The sequence below is a fragment of the Malurus melanocephalus genome, unplaced genomic scaffold (assembly GCF_030028575.1).
Source record: "Malurus melanocephalus ecotype Western Australia unplaced genomic scaffold, MMel_1.1 scaffold_222, whole genome shotgun sequence".
Taxonomy (NCBI): Eukaryota; Metazoa; Chordata; class Aves; order Passeriformes; family Maluridae; genus Malurus; species Malurus melanocephalus.
In genome coordinates, this window is record NW_026623454.1 from 44,112 (window position 1) to 70,489 (window position 26,378).

The 26,378-nt window shown below is 42.6% G+C and overlaps 2 protein-coding genes across 2 annotated transcripts; one reads left to right on the top strand and one right to left on the bottom strand.

The window, feature by feature from the left end:
• Nucleotides 1-6,111: 6,111 nt before the first annotated feature.
• On the top strand, nucleotides 6,112-16,251 carry LOC130578316 (uncharacterized). Its single transcript, XM_057374296.1, has 18 exons — nucleotides 6,112-6,199; nucleotides 7,525-7,652; nucleotides 8,333-8,476; nucleotides 9,111-9,194; nucleotides 9,746-9,913; nucleotides 9,982-10,078; nucleotides 10,168-10,391; nucleotides 11,150-11,303; nucleotides 11,379-11,587; nucleotides 11,675-11,792; nucleotides 11,932-12,137; nucleotides 12,591-12,708; nucleotides 13,232-13,401; nucleotides 14,155-14,228; nucleotides 14,308-14,432; nucleotides 14,862-15,051; nucleotides 15,453-15,594; nucleotides 16,132-16,251. Exons 1-18 carry the CDS (start codon nucleotides 6,112-6,114, stop codon nucleotides 16,249-16,251), a joined length of 2,559 nt encoding a protein of 852 aa, XP_057230279.1.
• Nucleotides 16,252-24,773: 8,522 nt separating this feature from the next.
• MSGN1 (mesogenin 1) lies at nucleotides 24,774-25,289 on the bottom strand. Its single transcript, XM_057374294.1, has one exon. It carries the CDS (start codon nucleotides 25,287-25,289, stop codon nucleotides 24,774-24,776), a length of 516 nt encoding a protein of 171 aa, XP_057230277.1.
• Between the last annotated feature and the right edge of the window lie 1,089 nt (nucleotides 25,290-26,378).

Here is a 26,378-nt window from a genome sequence, read left to right on the forward strand (position 1 = left end):
AAATGATAGAACTAGATCACAGATTGTATTTTCAATTTAAGAACAAGTAATTCWTTCCTTGTTCATTACAATCATCGAGTAACCATATATAATGACATATAGACAAAGAGAGGGTTGTTTRGGGGCAGCAATTATTAATGGACATTGCTGAATGATAAATAAAGAGCCAGCTCAGAACTGGTATTCATTGCACACAGATGTCTGGACCATGGGCAGATGTCTTAAATCGTCTACACAAAGCGCTTTTGTGCTATCACAGTAATCTAAATTGCTTTGCATTTGRTTCCAGGCATTTCCACACACAGCTCTCCACCACACATAAATTCCTATTCTCAAATCCCATCTAGGCTTCAAGGGCCAAATTATTTCCTGGTGTAACTCTTTGGCTTCATTTGCTGCAGTGTTATCGATGCAGAAAAACTTTGGTGTTCTCAGTTACAGGAGAATTTGTACACAACTCCTTTGGTGATGGTGCTGGTTCTGGGCAGGGCATCCTCTGCCCCTGGAGCACCACGCTGAGGGAGATGAAAGCACAGGCAGGAGGAAGGAAGGGTGATGCCATGGCTTCATGCATGCTCGGTGTGCAAATCACAATGCACTTCACAGGACGATACGGTCATGATCAATGCTCTTGAGGGAAGGCTGGCTTCAAACATCCTGCTGTACTCTATTCAGAAAGAAAGAACTGCCATAGCCCTCCTTCTAAAGCTTTAACTCAAGACCTCTGTCCTTCTAAATGCTGTCAATCATCATAGCTACTGCCCTTGGCTACAGGGGAGCTCAAAGAAAACCACCCATAACTGTGAGACAAGAACTTTCCTGACTCTCTGAGGTCTTAGAACTGCTGCACTCCCACAGCAGGACTGTGCTTCACTGCAAATCAAGTCAGTGATGATTTAGGAAATCATTCATATCCCCAGAGGAGGCATAKCTTGGAGAAGAGACAGCCCAGCCTAAGTTGCTGAGTTTTAGTTAATGGCCTCATTCTATCTCATGTGTCTGCTCTTGCAGATATCACTTACAGATGAACTGTGTGTTTTTGTCTCTCCCCGTTTTGTTTTGGTTTTTTTTCACATGGAAAATATTTGAATTAGGCTAGCACATAAACACTGTCTAGGAACAGATTGATGTGAGGAGGAGTTAGCAGAGAGAGACAGATGGAGTAGTAGTTTGAATATCTTATTTTGCCTTGCAATCCTATGGAGAAAATGAGTGATGCATTTCCAGGTGGACGTTTTACAAGGGTCACTTTGTAAAGGTCTCACCTTTACTGTTCCTATTAGCACAGAATTATCTTTGATGTTAATTTAGTATGCATTTTTGCTTGCAGTCAAAATAGCTTTCAAGGTAYATTTGACAGCCATATTAGATTTTATGGGCCTCCTTTTTTCCTGCTTGCTCACATTTTTTTGTCAGWTATCAGCTGAAAGGCTGGTGACATGAAGACACACTGTACATGGTTATTGGCCCTGAGGGTGTACATAATCCTGCATACTTTCTTCCTCTTCTTGCCCTGATACTGACTGAAAGGCAAAAAAATTTATTTTTCTGTTATACTGGACATTTTGGCCATGGAGTTTGAGTGAAGCCTTTTAGATTTCACATAATCTTTAGTAATTTAAACTGTGACAGACAAGACTTCTTGCTTTTTTCCACAACCCAGAAATGTAAAATGTGTAGAAATTAATCTATAATTGATGGGTTAAACAAACAAACAAACAAACAAAAAAAAAAAAAAAAAAAAAAAAGAAACAAAGAGTGACTGGGAGTGACTGTGTGGGTAAACTAGATGGGTAATGATTTCAACAACAGTCTGGTAAGGCTGTGTTGTAGCAGAAGTATTGCAATTCTTCTTCCATTCCAGTGAATTGTTGCTGTGATACTGTTTAAACTGCAAGGAGTGAATAAAATGCTTCTAAAATGCCATTTTGTCCTGTAATYTCAGCCTTCATGTGAGTATCACAGACTGAAGCAATGAAGACATGGCTAGAATCTGTTTGGGATGGAAAAGCATAAACAACCTTGACACTGCCGTGAGCCAAGGTTACCATTACGTGTGGTTTGCTTGTAAACAGTGCAGCTCTTCAAATATCAAATGGATTCCATGCAAACTAGATGAAATCTCAGGCACTTGTTTGGTGCAGCCTAACATCAAGCTCTGGAAAAAAAAAAAAAAACCCTTTTGTAATATTGTAAAAACACATTGCCTGGTGAAATAAATCCATAATTCAAATGGTCTCAGTTCCAACAATAATAAACAGGGTCATGCTATCTGATATTTAAGCCCTGACTGCCTGATCATKGGCTTATTTATTATTAGAACCCATTTCTTATATAAAATCGTTTGTGGATAGTGCTTCTCAGGGAAACTTCCTCTAAAATTAAAAATTTATCATATAGGGAATTTCAGAAGGAACCAACTGCAACACAAACCAGTTGGGAAGAACACTTGTTTCTGGAATAAAAGCCAACGTTTTGGAGCACGGCAAAGTTGGGCTTTCACATTCAATATTTTTTTTTTTTTACTCTTGAACACGTGGGAGGGGTTCAGTGAGGTTACCCATGCCAGGCACAAATACAGGCCAGTTTAAAGCGATCCTGCGCGATCTTTGTAGGGTTTGGAGCGATCCCCGAACTGCAGCCGCTGCCCGGGCGATCCTCCGGCTCCCTCTCCAGGATATCGGGCTTAACTACAGAGAAATCCTCCAGACTGCGGCTCCTGCAGCTTTCTCACAGGCAAAAAGGAAGGGGAAAACCCCTAAATGTCACAGGCATAAGCCTCGGACAGAAGAATCCCCAATGTGAGGTTCGTTTCGCTATGAAACGCAGTGAGAGAGGGATGCGGGCGGCACTGAGCGCTCCTCAGGAAACCCTGCCAAGCACAAATAGTGCTCAGCACTGACAGTCTGATGGACAGGACAGCAGCCCCTGTGCTCACTGTGTCACCTGGCCACCCTCTGACCATCAGCACKCAGCTCAGCAGCCCCAGGACATCCCACTGCCAACATCACCCAGGGTGACCACAGTGCCCTCCTGCTCTGTGTGGGACATGGTCACTGACCCGGACTCGGGGTCCGAGGTGTAACTTCTCTGCCTTCAGCACACAGCAAAGGCAGAGTTCTTTTCTCAGATCTGTTTGTGGTCAGATTCACTCCTCCACTCGGTTTTGGGGTTAATTTTCTCCAAATTTGAGTACTAGGTATCCTGCAGCTCACCCAAAAAGACAGCTCTTCATTTATTTTGTGACAAACATCAGTGTCCAGCTATGATCCCTTTTACTGTTAGTTTTGACCTCTTACCTTAGAGCTCCTATTTTTTTATTTTTTTTTTTAACCCAAGTGCCTTAAAATGCATTTTATACATTTTCTTCTTGCAGATTTCGGCTGTCTAGGGAAGGCTATGCAAAATCCTCCACAGAGGAGGCAGGGTGAGTTGCCTTTGGGTGGCAAGATTTTGCTAGCAGGGAGACTACAGGAGTGGCTTCTGTTTGAAGTTGCCAGAAGCTGCCCCCATGTCCAACAGCCAATAGCAGCCAGCTCCAAACCAGACCTGCTGCTGGCCAAGGCTGGCCCATCAGGGATGGTGACAGCATTTCTGGAATAACAGTGTTATCAAGTCAAGCGTTTTGCCCACCATGGTCACTGGTGACTGACCTCTCCCTGTCCTTATCTCAACCCACAAGCCTCTCCTTAGATTTTCTTCCCCCTGTCCAGCTGAAGAGGGCACTTGGCATCATCCATGGAATGTCTCATGCTTTACCAGAACAGCACCAGCTTCACAGAATCACAGAATACTCTGAGTTGGAAGGGACCCACAAGGGTCATCAAGTCCAATTCTAAAGTAAATGGCCCATACAGGAATCAAATCTGTAACCTTGGCATTGTTAGCACCCTGTTCTTACCAACTGAGCCTTGAGATCCTGACAGGAGCTGACAGACAGAAAAATAGATCTAGGAACCAAAGTAGGAGCAGATGTAATCAATAAAGCAAATAATCAGGTGATGTGAATAACAGGCTCATTATTAGGAGGATAAACACCTGAAAAGGGGTTTCATCAGTATAAAGKTGGCAGCCTTTCTGTTTAACTCAAGACTGAGAAGCCAGAAAGGGGCTTTGATTTCCATGTAAAGCAAGAAAGGAGAATTTTGTTTGTGTGGGATTATAAAGAAAGAAGTACCACGTAGGGGCTGAGCAAGTGTATGATGGAGCTGAGTCTGCTGCAGAGGTGAGAGGTCTATGGCTGCCAAACCATTAAAGCATTAAATGTATTAATCTTTCCAGATTACCTTCCCTAATTCTGTAGTGATGACTAAGGMAATCYCATTTTTTAATATTTTTGTCTAGARCAGTTGCTCTAAACTTAAGACTAGKTTAATATTCTGAGGAAAACTTTCTGAGCAAGAAATTTTTTAGCAAGTTGCTGTCACAACTGTAGCTGCTGCTAATACCTGTCTTCTCTTACAGATTGTTACTAAYAGGGATATTATTCTCTGGAGCATGGACTCAAGAGAGACCAGGTAATACTGCTATGAACTGATTTTACATCAGTTTCCAGGCTCCTCCATAGGTGATATCTAGACTTGTGTGTGTGTTTCAGCAGAGCCTGAAGCTCTTTTGGCAGCCTTGCAKGTTTTTCTGAGAAACTTTAAACATCCAGGGATTTGTTGTAAGTTACACTCCTCAGCTTTGTGTGTCACYGTGCTGAGAAAATGTTTCTACCTTTTCTCGCTCTGGTAACAAGTACTTATGAATGAATAAGGACTTTATTCTAATTTTCTTGAGTGTAGGTATTGTTAGTCACAATATGTAATGTCTTTCATCATAGTTTAACCTAACTGGTAGCTAAATACCAGAYAGCTCTTTGCTCATTCCTCACCCCCTCCCACCCCAATGGGGAGGAGAATCAGGAAAAACCTCATGGATTGAGGACAATATTTTAATAATTGGAACTAAATAAAATATTATAATGCTAATTATAATAATAATCTTAATTTTTAAAGTTATAAAACCTAAGAAAAAGGTGTKATGCACAATACAGTTGCTCACTGTCTGATGCCCAGTCTGCATCCCATGAGCAGTGATTGGTGCCTCYCAGCCACCWCCCCCCTGTTTATRTGTGATTAATGACACTCTGTTGTATGGAATATACATTTGGCTAGTTCAGGTCATTTGTCCCCATTTTGCTACCTCCTGGCCTCTTGCACACCTCCTCCACAGAGCATGAGCCACTTGAAAAGTCTTTGTCTTGTTAAACACTTCTCAACAATAACCACAGCTTCAGTGTGTTCTCAACATAATTCTTGCACTGAATGCAAAATRCAGCTCTGTGCCAGCTACTAGGAAGATAATTAACTCCATCCCAGCAAAATCAGGAATAAATATTATAAAGATATCAGTGATTTGTCTCAGAGGAAACCATTTTTGTAGCCAAAAGTTCTTCCTTACAAATCAGAGCTGGTCCTGGAGCAGCAGATGCAGAGAGCTGTGTCTAGAACTGCCTGCCTTACTCACTGTGGGTACTGTGTAAAACACTGGTAATTCCCAAAGGAATTGGGAATTGACCAGGGTAGGCTGATGGACAGATAAAGTGGTTGTTCCACAGCAAACTGGCTTTGGGTCTTCTTGTGAACAGAGGGAGGTTTAGGTGCTACAGAAATATTTTGAGGTATAGGTGTTGGTTTCTGGTTATTTTGTGGTTTGKTTGTGGGCTTTTGTTGGTTGGAGTTTTCTGGTTCAGAGGTTGGGGTTTTTTCCTCCTTTCAGGAGTCTGTGGGTCTCTCATATTCTATTTTATTTAATCTAAAGTTCAGATTGAGGCAGTCAATCTAGGACCATTTTGGCCCTGTTCCAAAATCCTGTTTCCATGACTGGCTGTTGCAGGCAGCATTGCCAAATCATCCGACACCATTACTATTAGGATATTAATTTTGAGGCTAGCTTTTCTCCTGGAATTACTGCCAGTATAAACACAACCTCTAACCCCTCCTGACCAGAGATGTATGACTGTCACAACACTGACTTTACAAAGCAATCTGGGAAGGACCAGATTTGTTTGTATCTTATTTTGAATCCCCTAMTCACCAGCCTTTCAATACATTTAACGCAGGACCCATGAGTTCAGAGTGCTTGGGGAACCTCCTGAGGATAACACTGAGTGCAGAACACTTTGAGGACAAATATTTGTCTCTTTCTATTATTGGTAAGTTGATACAGAAGAACTTGCTGAGTGAATTACACATGGTGAAATGTTTAAAATTCTGAGGTCCTTCTATGAAATTCCCTGAATTATTCTACCATAACAGAGGTTGGATGTCATTGTAAGTAAAGCCAACTGCTACCTGGATTTCTGTAAAATCTATACTGTAGACTTGTTTTTTTGTTAATGTAGCCATTTTTAGACTTGTCTTTGCTATCTTTGGACTCAAATAGAAATGCACATGGTAGTTTCTAGGCATGTTAAAGCTGAGGGGTTTTCTTTATGGTAAGTGTTCTGCAGTAACGGCACATACTATTCTGAAAATTCACTAGCTGAAGTTGGTACCACATTACTTATTTTTACACTTGTGTCTTTTCACCTTCTGACTTCAGCTTGGTAGAGGCATATACTTAATGAAGTTTAAGAAAAATTAGCTGGGCCCTCTAGCTATGGACTTAGCAGTCAGCAAATGGTGTATTTCTGTGAAAAGCACTGCAGAATGCCTTAGAAGGGCACAGTGATATAACTTTTGGGCTATAAACACCTGCTGTAAGATTATACGTATAAAATGTAAATTTGGCCTTGAAGGAGCTTTCCATGCCATCCATTTTTCTAGAAGGTTAAAGTTGTGTCAAAACCCACTTAAATATGTTCTTTGTTCAGACATCTTCACTCATACACAAAGACGCTCTGCAGCTGGGATGCMTACATCCTAAAAGCAAAAAGCAATTAATTTTGGGGGGGAAAAAAAACCACCAAAACAACAAAAATACAAAAATGCAAAACAATAGAAAGCTCAAAACCATAAAAACATTTTTGTAGACCTAAAACATTCAAGCTCATTCGTGGTGTGTTTATCATCCTGGTGGATTGTCTCATAATGAGACTTTGCTGGGCAGGATCAGAGAAACCTGAGCCTGTGCCAGCCACAGGTCAGCCCCTGATGTTGCTGTTGTCATCTGTCACTCCTGCCAGCTTTGATAGTGATGACCTCTGACTGTTCTGTACTTACCAGGGGTTTCACACCTTTAGGATTTAATATCTCTCCGTATTGGTTGTTTTGGGTTTTTCCCTCTTCAGTCCTTCAGCTGCACATGTTCCCAGTCCCAGTGAGCCTGCAATTTTCCCTTTCTTTCTGTAGGTTTTGCCCAGAATACTGCTTGCCTTGTAGGTCTCTTTCACCACTTTGCAGTTCTCTGAGCCCAGGGGATGCAGTTGGGCTGCATCAGAGCAGGTTCAGCTGAACCCTGGGGCTGGAGCAGGCTGCTCCAGGAGTTTGTAGAGACTAGTTACATTGGTTAATATGGCTCTTTGCTGTTTGCCCTCAGATCATTCTGGCACAGCCTGGGAACTCGATGAGGCCATGGCAGCCCAGTGTGGCTACACTGTCACCTACAGCACCTGGAGCAGCATTGAGTTCCGAGCTTCTGCAGCGAGCTGCCATTCTCACRTGGAGGTGACTCTGTTACAGACACTTTTACTGCAGTGCTCTTGTAGACTAACTTCATGTGAGAAATGAACAAACTGTTGGTGGCCAGTAACAGGTGTCATAATGTCTTGATTATCTCTTAGCATAAATAATTTAATTCTCTTCAAATGTATCCAGAGGTCAGAGAATATTCCATGGTACTGCCATTTGGATGGCTTACAGATGAACACATGAATTATATCACATGTACTCTTGAAGGGCAGCTATTTTCTCTGGATGATAATAGGGAATTACATCTGGCAGATGTGTTGCTCTCTGCCCTAATAATATTTGGCATCTTGAGACGCATCAGGATAAGAATTCAAGCTTTGGTTGCTGGTTCACTGCTACAATGTCATGAAACATCAAATCAGCCATAGTTTAGGTTTGTTTTCTCTTAGTGTCCACTTCTGGGGCTATGTGAAAGGAACAAACCTGCTGCCCACAGTATTTATGTTGCTGTGTAGCTGTACACCTATATCCATATATCCCTTATAGTTAATGAATTTGCAAGTGATAATGTTTCACTATGAAGCTGCTCTTCTGTGCAGAGGCTGGTGGGCACGTTTAGTAATTTGCTTTTGGGTCACAAGGACAGGTGGTGCCTAAATAGGGAAAATCAATCAAATTCAATCAAATACAAGCAAATGCTCTTTTTGACCACACAGAAAGACATGTTCACAGTAACTCTACAAATCAAAGCATCTCATACAGCTGATATGAAAAATGCCACGAGTCATCTGAGAAGTGTGAGCTGCCCCAATGGTCCATGGAGTCCCAGGGAGTTAATATGTGAAAGTAGCTACATGGAGGTAAGTGCTCATGGGACAGTGCTAAAAGTAAGGGGGGAAATACTGCAAGATGCTCTCTTAGATTCTGTTTCCAAGGTTTCCAAGAACATATTCTAGGAATATGTTTCCCATACATATTCCTAGAATCTAATCAGCTTTAGACTGTCCCACCATGAGCAGCTTGCTAGCGTGCATCTTGAGTAATACATTTATATTATGCTTGTATAGCCTATATTAGCTCTAATAAAGCTGTGAAATGGTATTCAAAGGGTTAAGCTCATGGRTTGAACTCACTGAATATTRCCCCAACAAATCTTATTTGAGGCARCAGAGATGTATACTTYCTGAAGGRAGTTTCCYTGCTGMATTTGCTGGGGAGGAGTGCAGAAGGGGAAATGGACACCTCTTGGAAGAGGGTGTGGGTGRGAAGAACAAACTCCTGGTCTTAACTGGAAATAGAAAGCAGAAGATAGATAAAAACTAAAAAGAAAATTATATCAAGCACACTATAGGTACTACACCAGACATTGTGGCATCTCTCTTCAGGAAATGCTGGTTTCCCTTGAAAAAGRCTTTGTAGGGTATTGAAGACAAGGAAACAAATGCTTTCAGCAAACCCCTTACAGATGGTTTTTTTTTTTTTCCCCCCCTTCAGGTTTCTGTCAGGAGGGAGAGTCCACAGACTATAAAAGACTTCATTCAAGATGAGCTTGAGGACTGGGCTCTTGTCTTTCCAGAAGTAAAACTACAGGTTTTCTTTTTAGTAAAAGCTAGTGTTACCTCTGGCAAAATCATCCTTCTATAACCGCACAGAACTTGCAAAAAGTACTTAAGTATGAATAGCAGAACTTCTGTACCAAGTGGCTTTAGTATATTTTGATAAATTAGAAATACAGATGTCTGTCTGTAGTCCATCTGTCCAAGGAAGAAATCAAGTCTTCCTCAAGCAGGAGATTGTTCCTGGAAAAAGGGGAGGAAAAAAAAAAGAAAAAAAAAAAAAAAAGGGGGGGGGGGGGAAGACCCTTCTTGGATTCTGTATGTGCAGAATCTGCAGCAGTGCAGTTAGTGCCATTAGTTAATCTCTGATGCCATTAAACTGGTAAATTTTCTGTATGTGTGAGGTGGGGAAAGCTGGAACGGTATCCCACTAGCAAAATTCAAAGTAAGGCAACAAAACTGCTGGGTAATTCAATAAAGTAAATCATTCAATGAATCTGAATGAACATTCAATACAGTGAACCTGATCCTTTAAACATTGTGTTTATACTATTGATGAATTTCTCTGGGTAGGYAAAAGCAGAAGAAGCCTCAATATGGCAAACAGTGTTTCATCAGCCAGAAGAAAAAAGGGCTGTGCTCGTGAGCAATGYTTGGCGTGCAGGCTATGGACTCAATGCCACAGCCTCCAGGGTCCTGCTGCGAGTGCCGTACACAGCTGCCCAAGTTCAGCTGCTCGAGGTTGGTGTGCTTCTCCTGGCCCAACAAGGTCCCAGGCTGGGCAGGTCTAACCAGATCTCTTCCTTCAGGATCAGGGAATCRCCTTTTCTGTGCTGAGATCGAGTACACTTTACAAATACCAGGGGGTGATCCTGATGGTGGATACTGGTGTGGCRTGTCCTGTAGGTAAGGACCTGGAAYCCTGCTCCAATGCCAAATGTGCAGGAACAGACCTGTGATTAWTGAGCTGACAGCTTTCACATCTTTTCCCGAAGGTGGTGTGGACTGTGTGAACAAAACAATCACCTGGACTGTTCCAAAGTATATTCCACCACTCTCTGCTGGAGTGACCAGCTTTAAGGATGTGCATGTGGAAGCTGGTGTGGATCTACACAAACTCTCTGCTAAAGAAATGGCTTCCAGGAATTATGTGTTATTGAATGAGTTAAATGYAATTACAATGAAGATTCCCATAGGTGCAGAAGGTGGTTATTACAAGGTCAGTGGCTTATATTAGGTGTCAGGCAAGCAGTATTCTGGGATTTTTGTTTGTTTTCTGATGAGAAATAATTCTTCATCTTGTTCCTTTCAATGGAAAGATGGAAATGAGGGATAACAAAGGGTTTGTTAAAAATCCCAGAAGCTGTGACAAAAGATGAGCTTTTGTAAGTGGTGAGCTTTTGTAACTCACCACTTTTTGAAGAACTTGTTTTCTTGCAAGCATGGATAGACAGAATCCTATGCAAAATTATTGATTTATCTTTCCTCAGGTTAACACAGAGCTTTCACCTGTTAGTCTTGATGTCATTCTCCTSGGAGATGTTCCTAACTGTATTGTAAAACATGCATGGGTTCTGTTGTATTTTACAGAGGCCACTTAAGAGAATGGGAATAACCCATTAGTCCAGCAGACCRTGTGCTATTAGGATGGGCTGGATCCACATCTAAATCTGGCTGCTTGGGGTGAACRGAGTTCTGGGCAAAAGTAGCAACTGTGCTTCCAAGGAAGTGGCAGGAGCAGCCCTTTCACTGTAAAATAGTCCTTTGCTATTTTGAAGCTTGGGAACAGGAGATTACTCAGACTCCCTTTGGGAAGTTTTCTGAGATAATCTAAACTCACAGGGATACAAGAGTTTAGRATTCCTGAGCAGAAAGGGCAGTTGGTTGGAGCTGTAGCTTTAGCTGACCTTGAGATGCTTCAACGTAACTTTAATATSAAATCATGCTATACTAAAGGGTGCTGATTTGAAATTCTAGACTTCTGTATGCAATGGACAGCTTGGGGCAAAATACACCATCAACCTGTTCTTGGAACACCAGTGGGAAGATGACAAATGGGGACTAACCAAACATACTATCATCAAGGAGATAGAAACACCATTTGAGCAAGTAGAAGTTGCTGTAACCAATAGTAAGTAGCTGAACACTGAATTTACCAAAGGTTTTGGTACTGTTAAGAGCCTAATGCTGYTCTTTTCCTTTTCAGATTTAAATCTGAGTGCAAGGCTAATGAATGTGACAGTGGGAACATTCCTCCCAGATGTGGAACTTGTCAGCTTAACCATTGAGGGCGTTACTTTGGCTGTAGGTGAAGCTGTTCAGCATGGATACCTGATACACGGGATCAGATACAGTAATGGAAGCAAAGCATATGTGATACAAGTCCCACTTGATGCACCAAGTGTTAAGAAAGAGGTGTGTGCTAAGTCCTTGCAGCATCTCACGGTAAGGAAATGATGATATCACTTGGTGACTTTTCATGTCCAAATATGATTTTCCCAGTACATGAGAGAGGACATGAGAGAGTACACCCTGAATGTCACGCTGGCCTTCATCACCCATCCATCAAGTGAGACCTTTGTCATCCCAGTCATTGCACTGTCAGCTCTGAAAGRTGCAGGTAAACTTTGTGGAACTTGGGCAAAACTGTCCCTGCCTGGCTGTGAGCTCTGCTGTCAGCTGGGCTCATTTCAGGATGCTGCCAGTCCCCAGGAGCTCCATTAAACTGATGGCAGCTGCTGACTCTGGGCTGTTTTCAGTGCTGCCCCAAGCAAGAGGGTTTTGTGATGGGAGGAACCTTCACCTCATTATCACCCATGGGAATGTGGACCAAAACTGGCTACCTTTCATCTCAGACTGGCAGCTGACCCCAGAGGCTGCACAGAAGCACAACTACAGTCTGAGGGACAATGGCACTCACYTGATGATCTCTGTCCCTTTCCTTTCTTCCCATGTGAGCTATGAGGTAAGGCTCCCAACCTGTAGCAACTAAAAGGCATCATCTAGCTGTGAGATGTCAGCATGACCCTAAATATCCTTGAAAGCAAAGTAAAACTTCTCTTTGAGCCTTCAAAAGTACAATGGAGGATTATTTTCTGTCTTTGTAAGAAAACTTTCTTTTGGTTAATGTTGGCAGAAAGAGGCAAGGAAAAAAGAAACACATTCTGTGTTTACTTGAAGATTGAGCATCTTTAATGACAGCTATACATGCAATGGAGTTTGCGTTACGTTCTATTGAAAAACAAGTGAAAAAGCTCATTGTGTGAGCTTCTGGGTTAACAAGACACATCCTGTGGGTTTGGCTTTGCTCAAGCAGCATTACCTTTGGCTTGTGACAACCTGCCCTCTTAATTTTTGGATGCTTTAGTTAAACAGTGTGTCTTCTTTGTCTTATTTAACCTGTGATTGTCATCTCTAGGGTTTTCATACCTCTGCAATAAAGGCTTCTCTCTACTTAACCCTGAAGGATGGCATCACCTTGGCTCAGAGGAGGAACTTCTCAGTTTCCTGCATATTTTCACCATCGGAGCTAATACGTAATAGCACATTGRGGATTAGCTCTTAATGCTATTTGAGTTGCAAAACTAAGCCACACAGTGTGAAATGTTTCTAGGATTTATAGTTGTGTGGCAGTCTATTTACCTGTCAGATTTCCTACCAGTTAATATGCCCTGAGGRAAGTCAAATTAAATATTGGAGTGACTTTCTTGCCTAGCACAGGAGCAGGGGAAGGAGGTGGGAAACTCCACTTCCCCTTACACCTCCAAAATCAAGGAGCTTTTTTAAAGGCTTTTTTTTGTGGTTGTTTTGAGAGTTGAATGAGTTGGGGTTTTGGTGGGATGTGGAGAGAATCAGCACATAAATTAGTCATTCTAAAGCTACTCATTGGTATTAAACATACTGGATATCTTGGCTAGAAAAATCCTTTTGAAGAGGATGAGAGCTCCTTATGAATTGCCAAAAGAACTTGCCAGAAAATCCATACAGAGCATCTTTGTTGTTAGGCTACAAAAGGAGTTTGAATCCTGATTTGTATGAAAATGTCTATTTCTCTTTCAGAATGCCTGCCCAATGGCACTGTGATTGTTACTGCAATAAAAMTGGAAGGGGGTGAAGACCTGGACACTGGTCTGCTTGTCTTGAGGGACAGAGAGTGCAAACCCAGTCTGGTGACAGAGAAGACTGCAACCTTCAAGTTCAGTGTGAATACTTGTGGAACAAGTAGAAAGGTAAATACTTAATCCCATTAAGTTTTCTCTGTTTTGGGGTAGGATTGTTGCTAAAACTGGCAGAGGTTCAGAGGAGAGCAGAAGCTGCATGGAAGTCACAGCTGAAATAGTAGTACATCTCTGCTCTTTCTGAGCATACTAAATTCAGTTGAGCAAAAGTTTTTATTTAGTAAAAATGTTTTTTCAAGGTCAGAGGTGCTTTCTAAAACTAGCCTTCAGTYTGACACCTCTGAATTGTTTAGCAGTGGGCTTGAATGMGRGTCTGTGCTGGTGAGGTATGCTTGYACACCTTGCAGAAATTGGTTGGGTGTTGTTAATGACTGCAGGGCCAAATACTAGGGTTGGGTACTGTTCCTGCCACAAAACACTGTACAAACAGAAAACAGGCAAAACAACAAAGAATCAGAACATACCTAAATTCAGATCATCATAAAGCAGTTTTCTTCATAAAGCAGCGTTGCATTYCATTCTACTCCCTCATTCAGTAGAAACAGCTGATGGTTTTTCTCAGTCCCCATGCACTCCCTTTCTAGGGTGTCAAGTCATATTCAAGCTAATAAAYTTTATTCTTGCCTATGGCATAGCAGCCAGCCATGCTCAGCTTTAGTGCAGTGGGCACTGGGCTGGTGGCCAGTGATTTCTGACTATTTCTAAGCTCAGTGAGTTCTGCCAGTCAAGTGGAGGGATGCAGATTTTGCGCCAAACACGGACTCTGATGTGACTGTCCTGTTTGTAATGATGTACCCCTTTCAGTTCAACAGCACAGCTCTGATATATGAAAATGAGGTGCTCTATTTCAGACCTGGCCATGACACACCCGTGTACAGGTGAGTGTCACTCCCTAAAAAAAAGGTCACACATGTTATTTAGTTTGTAAAAACCTTAACGCTAAACCTCTTTTCCCAGGCTGCAATTTCTCTGCTCGTATGCAGTCAGGCAGRCTGTTGGAGTCCAATATGAATCTAAGAACACAGCACCCAGTGTAAAGCCAGGGCTTGGCTGTCTCGCTCTTTCATTGAAGCTTTTCAAAGGTAATGTTTATGAGTTTTTGCTGTAAAATGATACCTCTGCCAGCAGAAAGGGCTGACTGAAGCCTGAACCAAACACTCACCCTGACTGGAGTGACCTTGATGAAGTTTCTAATTGATTTTCCCTTCTCAGTACCTTTACTGAGACAATTTTCAATTAAAATCTTACTCTAATGTCTTTTAGCATAGGGAGTGTCTCACTTCTGGATCCTCAGAGCCAAGGAACATGGTTGAGATTTTTGCTTTCGTTGTGGATTCTTGCTTTCTTGCCATTCTATCCCCATTTCTTGACATTTCTGTGCTGTCCCAGGTTTTAGTATTGCTGTGCCAGAGTAAATGGTAGGGGAAAAAAAAAAAAAAAAGAGTGAAGCAGAAAGTTTGTGAATACCCATTCCATCAAAAGGAACCTCTAATATCAATACTCTCTTGCAGAGAAATCCTATTCAGAACTCTACCAGGAATCAGAATATCCTGTGGTGAAATACCTGGGGGATGCCCTCTATTTTGAAGTTGAACTGCTCCAGCCTAAAGATGCAAGACTGGACTTAAATCTGGAGGATTGTTGGGCTACCAACTCCCARAGCCAGGACAGCCTTCCCCAGTGGCACATCCTCATACACGGGTGAGGAGGGCTTCTTTTCTCTCTTTGGTAACTGCTCAGCACAAGATGCTRTAGTTTAGGTGTGGGAAAGGGAGAGAGGCAGAGGTCAGCTTGGATGGAATTGCTGCCAGGCTGTGGGGCACATGTTGGTGTCAGCATGGTGGCTGTGCCTCCTGGGGACAGCAGGTCATGGGAGTGGCCAGAAGTGCTTCTAGATAATAGTTCTGGCTGGAAAGAAAGAGCAAGAAGCAGCCCTGACTGTGGCCAAAAGCAGGRATCATGAACTGGTGAGACTTTATTCATTCCCCTATGGCCCAAGGAAAATGGAGAGGGAAGCTCCTCTGTATTTCACCTCTTTGCTTGGTTTGAAGAGCTGGTTGAAGATTTAGATTAATTATATTTTCTCTCACCTTCCCAAACAGGTGTGAGAACAATCAAGATTCCTACAGAACTGTCTTCCACAAAGTCGATCACAGYCTCAGGGTAAAATTTCCTCAGCACCTAAAGAGATTTGAAGTGAGGATGTTCACCTTYGTCCAGAGCACATCTCTGCTGCAAGAGCAGGTGAGAGATTCTGCCATGAGCTGTCCCTGTGTGTGCAGCCAGTGCTGTGTCAGGGCTCAGCTGGCCAGCTGCTGCCTGGGGCTATTGGCCACTGCCTTGAAGGCAAAACACTCTGGGAGGGGTGACTAAAGACTAGCCACTTGTGTTCAGTCCATAGAACAAAATTATAGACTCATTCTGGTTGGAAAATAACCTCCAAGACCCTAAAGTCCAATTTTTGACTGAATACCATCATGCCCACTAAATCATAATGTAAAGTGCCACATCTRCTCATTTTTGAGCWCTTCCAGGGAYAGTGACTCCACCACTTTYCYTKGGRRGSYKKTYYWAWKSYTAACCAYRTTTTCAGTGAAAAAACTTTTACCTMATMTCCAACCTGAACTGCTCCTGGTGCAATTTAAGGCCATTTTCCCCTTGTCCTATTGCTAGTTGCCTGGGAGAGTAAGCCAACCCCCTCCTTGCCTTCATATCCTTTGGGGTCAGTGTATATGGGATTCCAAAGAAGACTTCCCTAAACATCATGTTCCTGTCTTGTAGCTGTATTTCCACTGCAGTGTGGTGATCTGCAACACGAAGCAACAGCCTTTGGACATTTTTTGTCCAAGGAGATGCGATCCTGGGAAACACAGACTTGGTAAGAACACAGGCATGTCTTGAGTCTCTCCAGAGTCTTTGCTCAGCAGTTTGGCACGTGCTCTCAYGAGCTGTGTCAGGTCACAGACTTTTAGTCTCACAATACTCTGTAGAGGAAATTAAAAGCTGACATGTCTTACAGCCCACAGTGCACACCCACATGGGCAGGTGTCATCTGGACCAGTGGTTTTCAGGAAGGAAAGCAKCCAGCAGAGGTTGGTGTCACTCTGAAATTTCACCACTGGAACACCAAGGGTATTGCTGCTGTGACACAACAGACTCGTGTGTATCTCTCCTCCTCTGCAGGTGAATGCTCTGACTTCTGACAGACTGAACATGACCTGCTCTGTTTTATGAGTTACAGTCAGGTGGCTGAAACAATCACAGCCTGCTGCCCCCATTCAYCAGTAAAATTGCTCCTGCAATATCTACTGGGAAAATATATTGGCAGTGTCTGCTGCCCAAGGCTCAGTAACCCAGCATTGGGTGTAACTCTAACTTAAATTCATGTGTTGTTTTTTTCTGTTCCTCTACAGCAWTAAACTTTGTGTGTTCATCTGATCTAGTCTGTTCAGCTAACATGTCCAAAACTTCTGCTGCTCTCCAGTTGGAAGCATCTGTTTTGAGGTSGGGGAGGAAGGTGGCAACAGGTGTGAAGTTAATTGTAAATCACTTTGAGGTTTTTTAAGCTTCAGTATGAACAAAGACCACAGGGAACTTAATGTCAGTGAAGATAGTGGGGTTTTTTTGAAGTAAGATGGGGATGAACATCCTTGATCATGTGGTGGCTGTTGACAGGAAAGCTGTAAACTGTGTTTCTTGCAGGAGTGTTGTGGCTCTGCAGTGCCAAGTTGCCTTCCCTAGGTGGGTGAAATAACTCACAGGTAGAAGCAGTGGCTGCTTAGCTGAGTTTGCTGCCAGCTTAAAAGGAAATAATTTTTAGTAAAGACTTGTAACAGTACATGRACTCTGTCTGCAAAGTGTTTAGGATTCTTCCCTACTAGAGACTACAATGCTTAGGMGATCCTGTCGTATATTCCTGGGATTTGTTGATTGGTTTCTTATGGGTGAAAAATTTCTTGATTTCTTCTTTGMAGCTGAACCAGTGGTGTGAAAACACTTTGGATTCAATATTGTGTTTTCCCATTCTAAGGAAAACTTCTGCTTAGTGTGAATCRTGATCCCTTAGGGGTAAATATACAATAATGGGTGTCTGCTTTTTAACTTTAAAGAGAATTATAAAACAGGAAATTTCCGTGAAGGCTAACTTGAGCAAGAAAGTATTTTGTAAATGTATTTGCACGTTGTAAGAAGGCATGAAGTTGAAAAGGTTGTATCTCTGTTGCTACCTGTACAGAGATCCCACTAAACAGCTTATGCTGTAATTGCAGCTCATGATTGAGTTTGTCTTCCAGTTGCCTGCTAAGAACAGCTGTAAGAAATTTCTTACACATTTTTCCAAAAATGACAGTGTGTGCTTCACAGTGAGGAACATATAAAGACATTTCCAGTAGAGAAGACTATTGTGACAAAGATTTCATTTTGCTGCTCCTGTTGTAGATGAAGATTCAAGCCATGGGGCTGTGATACTGAGGAATGTCAACATGGGGATAGCAGGAAAATGCAGAACACATAAGCCTGATAGCAAACTTGACAAGTCAGTGACTTGGTGCCCAGGGCTTTCCCCTGCACTGGCCCAGTGATCTGAGGACTGGGAAATGCTCAGTGTGCAAGGAAAACCCATGGAGAAATGGAGGGAGATGCCTCTGATGTGCTGCCAGGGTTTTGCACTGGACAGAACACAACCATGGGCACTTTCAGGGCTGTGGTGACTTCCCTGTGCCTGGCATGGTGCTGACTRTGTCCCCCAGAAATGGGACTGTTCAGCAGTGTTTTCTCCAGCTGAGAGTGGCAATTTTTATCTGCCATGACAGTGCTCTACCAGCACAGCACAGACAGCCTTGAGCTGCCTGAGCCACCTTCTCTTCTCTTACATTTGTGTGGGGGAAAAGTACAAAAATTAGAGGCTGCTGTGAGAATTAACCCTGCAGCTGGGCAGCCTATTGCAGAACTGTTGACTCTGTCTTGGCTGTGGCTTCCTCGGTCTTCAGTTTTTTTTTCTTCAAACCAAGACTCAAGGGCATCATCAAGAATAGAAATCTGGTATTTACAGTCTTGTCTAAGACATCCTCATTGATTTTCATACACTTAGTCAATACCTTGAGATTTTTTTATCCTTTGCTGGGCTTTTAAGAGCTGTAAAAAAGCAGGGTGATGCCCAGGTACAGTGTGGCTCTACTCTTCAGCTATTTTAGAAGCTTTGTTTACTGCTTTTTTGAAGGATGCAATATGTAAAGAATCATCTATTAACATTTTTGATATGTAGGAAAATTCAAGGACATTTCCCTCCATGGTTGGACTAGGATCTATATAAAGCTTCTTGTCTGATGCTCCAACAAGCTCTGAGTTATACAAAATCCATTTGAATATCAGTAAAATATTTTAAAGACATGAGAGTAGTACTCTCTTTACCTCAGAGGTGTCCCTAAAATTCAGGAACTGCCTTCCTGGTTATATATAAAAAAAAAGAAAAGAAATCTTCAAGTGTTTTATCAACACCTCCTTGCCTTTTAAGTGGATATTTTATGACCACATGCTTTCCCCCTGGTATTTGGGATGTTATTTTTATATCCCTGTTAACACAAGTTGAAAGCAGATCCATCTTCTTTGTTTATGCTTAACGTCTTCTGCAATTTCAACAGGTGAATGACAAAAATGTAAGGGCAAAGAGAAGTCTGGTGTGATTTGTTTTGATAGGAAAATAGGAACAATAACAGCAATGTACTACAGATAGTTATTTCCATTTCAAATAAGTGTTGATAAGTCACTGCTAATAAGTGACCTCRTTATATCTGGTCACTGATAGAAAGGCAGAAGTTTCATTTTTGCTATTGTTTATATTCAATGACAGCTAGTATTTTAAAACTTTACTGTTTTGGTGACTTAAAGCAACAACAACTTACTATTAATACTGAAAAACTAAGAAAACTGAGATTTACTTTTTTTTTGGCCCAATTACTTTTCTCTTTTTGGGATATTCCTTTGTTTTTTCTTTTAAATGCCAATTTCTTCAGTAAATGCTACGCACCTCTAACCAGAGGAAAACATGTTCTGATCGTGCTCTACTGGTTTGGAAAACTTAAGATGTTCAAGTCTTGGATCTGCCACAAGTCTATTTCTATGTTTTGGAAGCTACTTCTGTTTCATTTCTGCTTCTATTTGTGCCTGTGAGTCCCGAAACACCTAAACAGTGTTAGCTAGAATGCTAGAAGGACATGTGCTTGGAAAGAAATGCTTTAAAGCATGGATAAGGCGAGTCTTTTTCCTTATCATGACATCAAGTACTGTAAGACAGCAAGCCTGGGCTGATTTTGGTGTGTAAGGAAGTGAAAAGTCAGGGGCTTGAGCAGGGGTGGGGGTTCAGAAGGACTTGGCTTCTGCAGACCATTAGAAACCGACTGCTTTATTGGGATCTGTGAATTCTCTTTCTGTTTGCCTGTCTGCTGAAGGCAATAATCGCTTTTGGGGTTGCACAGAAGATAATTTTGGGAGAAAAAGTCAGCCAGATATTGGCTCCTTAGAAGCTGGGGTGTATTTATATTCCTGTGGGGGATGTCTTAGCTACTGCCAGGAAGGATAGCTTCTGGCTTCCCTAGTCCTAGGGGATATGACAGCTCCCAGATAAGCAGCTCTCCCAAGGAACTGGCTGAAGCCCATTTGCAGGAGGTTTTCTTTGTCCCAAGCACACCTATGTGCAGCCCAAATGTGTCACCATAAAACCTCTTGGCACCTACGTGGTGCTCCTCAGCATAGAATTTCAAAGCCCCGTGTGTGTGCGGGCAGCCCAGGCTCCCCCTGCTTTGGGGGGTGGGGGTGAGCTCTGTGGAGTCAGAGCTGGGGCCTGCCTGGGGAGCTTGTTCCTCGTGTGATCCTCTCACCATTGGGAAATATTCTCCCCAAGGTCCCTATTCTTACCCTCCAGAGGGTGTTTGGCCTCCTTCCCATCCTCAAGGTGTATCTGCAGCTGCTGGCAGAGAAACACCCTGCTGTATCCTGTACAGAGCAGGCAGAGGAGTTGTCCTGGATTCAGGTGGAAAGCCTTCCCTGCAGTGTGAGGCTGCACCTCCTGAACCCTGGGCTAACACCCTCCTCTGCATTGCTGTGCCTCCTGCTCAACAGAGCAGTGTCATATCCTTCCAGCTGCCCCAGAGCAGCCTCTGCTCCCTGARGCAGAAAAATAAACCCCAAATCTATTCTGATATCGTTGGAATCAGCAACTGCTCCCTCCAGCAGCACYGACTGCCTGGCTCGTGGCACCAAAGGAGTTAACTGGTGTAAAATCCATTACATGGAACTGCCTCCTCTGCCCTGCCTCTTTCTTCCCTAATTAAAGGTTTTGGGTAGATGTGGGGCTGGAATCTCTCTTTTCCCTGGCTTCTGAAGCGTTTAGCACTCTGTCTCTGTGGTTACACCTGGTTCCCCCTCAATTCACCCAGAGRGGAGGCAAAGGCACAACTCTGGGCGTGAAGAACAGCTCAGCAAACAGCTGGTGGGGCCCAGGAATCTCACCTGATTTGGTGCCACTTGCTCAATTCTCTTTCCCTCTTGCCCCCTTGCTTCTGGGCTGTTTYTCTCAGGCTCAGTGAAAAGTGCATATTTTAAAGTCTGGAAATACTTGCGTAAAAGGCAAAAAAAAATGTACTTAAGAGCAGCAGCTGATGGTAATGACTTCATCAATAAATTGAGAATGAAGAAGTGGCAGTTCAACCAAATTGCCAGGCTTCTGTATCTCAAAGCTTTTCCTGAGGTTCTAAAATCCATTTCCATTAATTAATTTCTGTGGAAGATCTTATAATGTATTTTATCCCTTTCCTCTTTASCATTTGAGGACTGTTCTGCTGCCCTTTCATTTTTGTGGCTAGTATCACATATGAAAGCATGATTTCATGTWCCTGAGAGGACTGAATGCAGTAGAGAACTATATTTTAGTGGTAATGKCTTCCTCTTTAGGATCCATATACTGCTCTCCAAGTTAGTAGGGAATTTCAGTGGCATGCTAACCTGCAAAAGGGTGAGCTCTTGGGAACAGAAGAGTTAATTTAATGATGTAGGACTAACACCAGTTCCCTCTCTTSTATCATTTTAGCATGATGAACAACCCTATCCTTGAGATAGARTGTAATTTAATTTTTCAGCCATGGCCTTTCAGCTACTTTGCCTTTATCTCCATGTATTTTTTAACATATTGTGTTGAGATGTATGTGAGAGATGTTCTCTACATCTGTGATTTCTACAGCTTTTTCAGACTGAGGTTCAAATTTTTGCCTCTCTTGTACAGATTATTGTGGTGTTGCTGTTAGAATTCAACACAGCTTTATGGACCTTACAGTTCTGAAAGTTAAATCTCATAACTGTAAGTAGGGAACTTGATCTTTTTCATGTCACTTGCGTATCCTAAACTCCTGGGCCTAAAGGAAAAAGAAGAGGAACCTTAACTGTATTCAATTTTATTGAGAATAATAAAATCCAACATTTAACAGCAGCAGGCCTTGTACTATCTTGTACTGTGAATACAATAATTCTGATTATTTTCTCTGGATCAGTGAAACACGTATGCCAAGGGGAAAAATTACAAAAGTTTGGGCTTATAGAGATGTTTTATGTTAGGCAGAGCAAGAATTCATTTCTTTCTGGGAGGGGAGGAGCAAACCTGACACATGCTGGAAGCCTTCAGTCTCAGGCAGGTGCTAAATCTCCTTCTGTCTCCTACTCTCAACCTGCATTGCTCCCCTCCTCCACAGGTGAAAGGAGACATCCCCTGGAAGGGGATCAAACAAATTAAAAGGTGCATGGGTACAAACTATTCTAATAAACTATCTTCATTGTGGATGTGGGCTTTGGCCCCACTGTGGCACAGGGAATGATTTATTGCAGCTCYTTCCCCAGGGTCAGCTTTTCCAATCAGCCCTCTCCCCTTTGAGCCTGGGGCAGTGGAACGCTGGGRCCGGGCAGTGGGCACAGCCAAGGTCTGGTTCACTGACCCCAAGGCAATMCAATGTTCTTCTGAGACTCATGGCCTCACCTTGGTCATCACTGGAGCTGTTGCTCCACCTTGGACTTCCAAGGAGACGGAGGAGCTCTGCAGGCACCTAAAAAGTCACAGCCCAGCTCATTCAGGGTCATCACCTCCTCCTTTTCCTGGGGTGGAGGGAAATGCTGACTGAGCCACTTCTCCAAGGTGCAGAGTACCTCCTCCTGGGACCCTTTCTCCATATAGATCACTGAACTTTGTGAGCAACATCTTTCTGAGGCCGTTTGTTATCCAGCTTTGTTTGCAGATGGGTAAACTGAGGCAGCAGCACTGGGTAACTGGCCAGGGTCATAAATTAAATACAAATGAAAGCAGATGCTTTTAACTSCCTCTATCTCTGCTTTAACTGTGACCYTATAGGCTTCCATAGCTTGACAGCMAAGTCTCTAACTGTAGTTTCARGTGTGGAACATTTAAGGGTAAAGATAAACATTAACCTTAAAAATCTTCCCAAGAATCRACTTGTGGGTCTTTTAGAGAGAATGTGGAATCAGGCTTTCAGGTMTGGTTCTGTGCAAGGTCCCATGGGTCTGGTGCAAAATCCTTTGCAAAATAGATCCAGACTGACCTTCCCTATGTGGGAAATCTGCACAAATCTGGATCAGCTGTGCAGGTTTTTACTGAGGAATGCTCTGCTGACATTTGTGCTGCCACTTCATATCTCTAATTTGACAATTTCATAGGGCTTTAAAAAAATATTCTGCTTATATTCTTGCTGAAACACTAAAGTGTGTAACAAATCTAACATGGGTTGATTACAGACAGAAGCATATAGGATATGCTTARATGTGGTTATATCTGAGTGACAGTACTACCTGCATAAATTTGAGAGTAGTTGCTTTTTTGGGATAGTGCTGGATTTCATTCTGATTGCCCCAATATGTACATATCACGTGAGAAGAGCACTGAATCAACTTAGGCTGATCCTTGGAAGAAAAAAGCATRCAAAGATGATTGTGTTTCTTTCCAAACAAGCAGAGGAAAAGAAAAGAGAGAAGGATGCAATAAAGTTTTAGCTTTGTGAGGCTCTGCTACAGGATCTATCCACAAACSTAAACCATCTGCCCCACACAGAGACCCCGATCTGTGGGGAGACAAATCTGTTACCTTCCAGCTGCTGTGCTCTCTGTGCCTTACATGGCCCTGGGCAGAAAAAGTTAATATGGCTTAATCAGCTCCCCACAACTGGGGTTTGCTCCTCTCCGGCTTGCTTCATAGACCAAGCCTCACAAATCAGCCAGGCAATGAGATTTACAAAGCAACACSTACTTTTGGTGTGGTAAAACCTCTGTGATGTCCATCAGATGAAAGTCAAACTAATTAAAGATTAAAACTACATCCTCATTAGTTTGCTTYGTTGATTTGAGGTTTTTCTTTAAAGGTTTTGTGTGTGTGTGTTACAAGACAGTGACTGGCTGTAGGAAAAAGCTGATCTGACGGCTTCTAATCAGGACGAAAAGACCTGATTACCACAGCCCTCCTAAGTTTCAGTACACCTTGAGAATAAAACTTTGCATCTTTGCAAAACATGAGTCAATTTATTTCATATCAGAAAGTAGGATGATAGCTCAACCTAATCTTATTTGTCACAAAGTTTGATGTAAAAATGTTCTCCATCATTTATCATCATTGAAGAAGGGGGGTTTTACACATTAAATACAGAAAAGTTATATGCTTCTGTATATATTAATAAAGAAGAGAGGACTTAACAACAATTTATCTGTACAACATGTCAGTTTGCTTGTATTTCATTTTCAATATTTAGCAGTCATTGCTAGAGTTTACTTATCTATCAATCAGATTTATAATACAGGATACAGACTATGACACATATTTATTTGTTTACATGTAAAGCTGTTCTCACTATTACTTAGTTTCTTGATTTTTCGGTACAGTGGAAATGTGGATAAATAGATAATACTTCAACTAAACACATGGTCTTCCTCATCCTATTATTAAAGTGCCTACAAATCAATACACTTAGTATTCTTATAAAGTTGTCATTTTTTAAAATTCAGTTTAACACCTATGGWTTTACTACAGTCCTTATAAAACAAGCTCAATCAGAACAATGATATGTAAATCCTAGGAAAGTCAGTTGGCTTTTTTTTTTTTACTTTTGCATCAGACTAGGTTTAATATTTCTCAAAAGCTTATTAAAAAAAATAATAAAAGGCAAATAGCAAGACTTCCGTCTCAGCAACCTGGAGCTCAGGTTTTTGGCGATCCTACATCACCTTCCAGCATCGTGTCCCAGGTACAGCGGTGGCTCCCCTTCCCTCACGCCGTCCTCCTCTCGCACTGTGCCCCACTGTACTCTGACCAGGAAGAAATTTTGATGGTTTTGTGTTTGTAAAGACCCCGAGCGTGACGGGGCCGACGCTCCAGGCGGGCTCTACACGCGCTTGACGCTGTTGAGGAGCTCGGTGAGCTCGCTGATGTACTTGATGGTGTACTTGAGGGTCTGTATTTTGGTGAGGGGCTGKCCCCGCTGGCTGTACACGGGGGGCAGGTAATTCCGCAGTGTGTGCAGAGCATCAGCCAAGGTCCTCATGCGCAGCTTCTCCCTCTCGCTGGCCTTCCTCCTGCGCTGGGCTGACATCCTCACCTTGGTGCCCTTGGGCAGCCTCGCTTGCCCTGGGCTGCCCAGGTAGGCAGGGGGGAAGTCCACCAGGCCGTAGCCCACCAGGCCACTGCCCCCACTGCCGTAGGGGGTCTCTGCCGCCGCCGGACACGGGGATGATGAGTAGGACTCGAAGGAGGGCGTCGGGGACAAGCTGTGCGGGGGTGAGATGGGGTGCAGCTCGAAGGGCCCTGCAGAGCTTTTCCAGTCCCAGGACGATAAGCAGGAGGGATGTTCCGAACCCAGAGCATCTTCCATGTTTATCAATGTCTCGTGCAATTTGTCCATGCTGGAGGAGCGCTGGGGAGAAGCGATGTCCTCTGCCCACCAGCAAAGGCTGGAGCCGCCGGCTGCCGAGACCTTTTTATGATGGAGGGAGGAAAGTGACAGAGTGGGAACACGGGTTTGGTGCGAGGAGTTCAAAGGAGCGCCAGAAGTGCTAAGATAGAAAATGAACTCCTGATGTGCTAGTTTCTTCTCAGTGATAATTATCAACCTTCAGCTAAAAAGCCTTTAAGCTAACAGGCAACAGTGAGAAAGGGAGAAAAAAAGATTATCTTCTTGCAACTAAACCAATTAAGGCTGCGCATCTATATTGAGCGTTGTGCTGGGGGAAACGTGGTGGGAGAGGAAAAAGAAAATTAACCATTTTACAAAACAATTTACAGATCTAGAATTTATTGGTCGCTAACACAAACCCTAAATTTAAGCCTTCGAACCCTGATTTCTGGGTAACTGGAGGTGACAGCACTAYAGCAGTGAATATGTGATCCATGCTGACTGCTGCTGAGGTAGTCTCTCTTATCTGCATCTTAATTGTGAAAGTCAAAGACGGTTTGTTTGGATTTGTGTGTGTTATGGCTCTGTGGATTTCTCTTCCCATGAGATTGCAACTGGATCACTTTGGTTTTCAACACGAGAAGGGAGGAAAGAAYTGCAGTGCATTACCCTGCAATTTGTGGCTTTATTTGCTCTTTTAAAACATCACTGGGAAATCAAAAATGAAATTTGTAATTGTAAACAAGTTCAAAGTCCCATAAAAAAAATAGGAAAATTTAATTTAAAATAAAAGTTTAGGAAATAAAATATGCAGTGTATAAACGTTAGGTCCAGACAAATGTTTTACAGAAATTTAATTCAAAGTAATATGCAGGTTATGTATGTATCAGAGAAGACTAGAAGCTACTTCTGTAAAATTTTCTACCTCTAGGAATCTGTTCTTCTGGCAAAAAAAAAGAAAAAACCTTTTCCAGCCCTGACTGAATGCAACAGTGGTTATACGTTACACATTTCAAGTGAAAAATGTATAACTTATAAATGAATATCCTTAATAACAAGCATTTTTCATCTCTAGGCTTCAGTACAGCTTACAGTGAT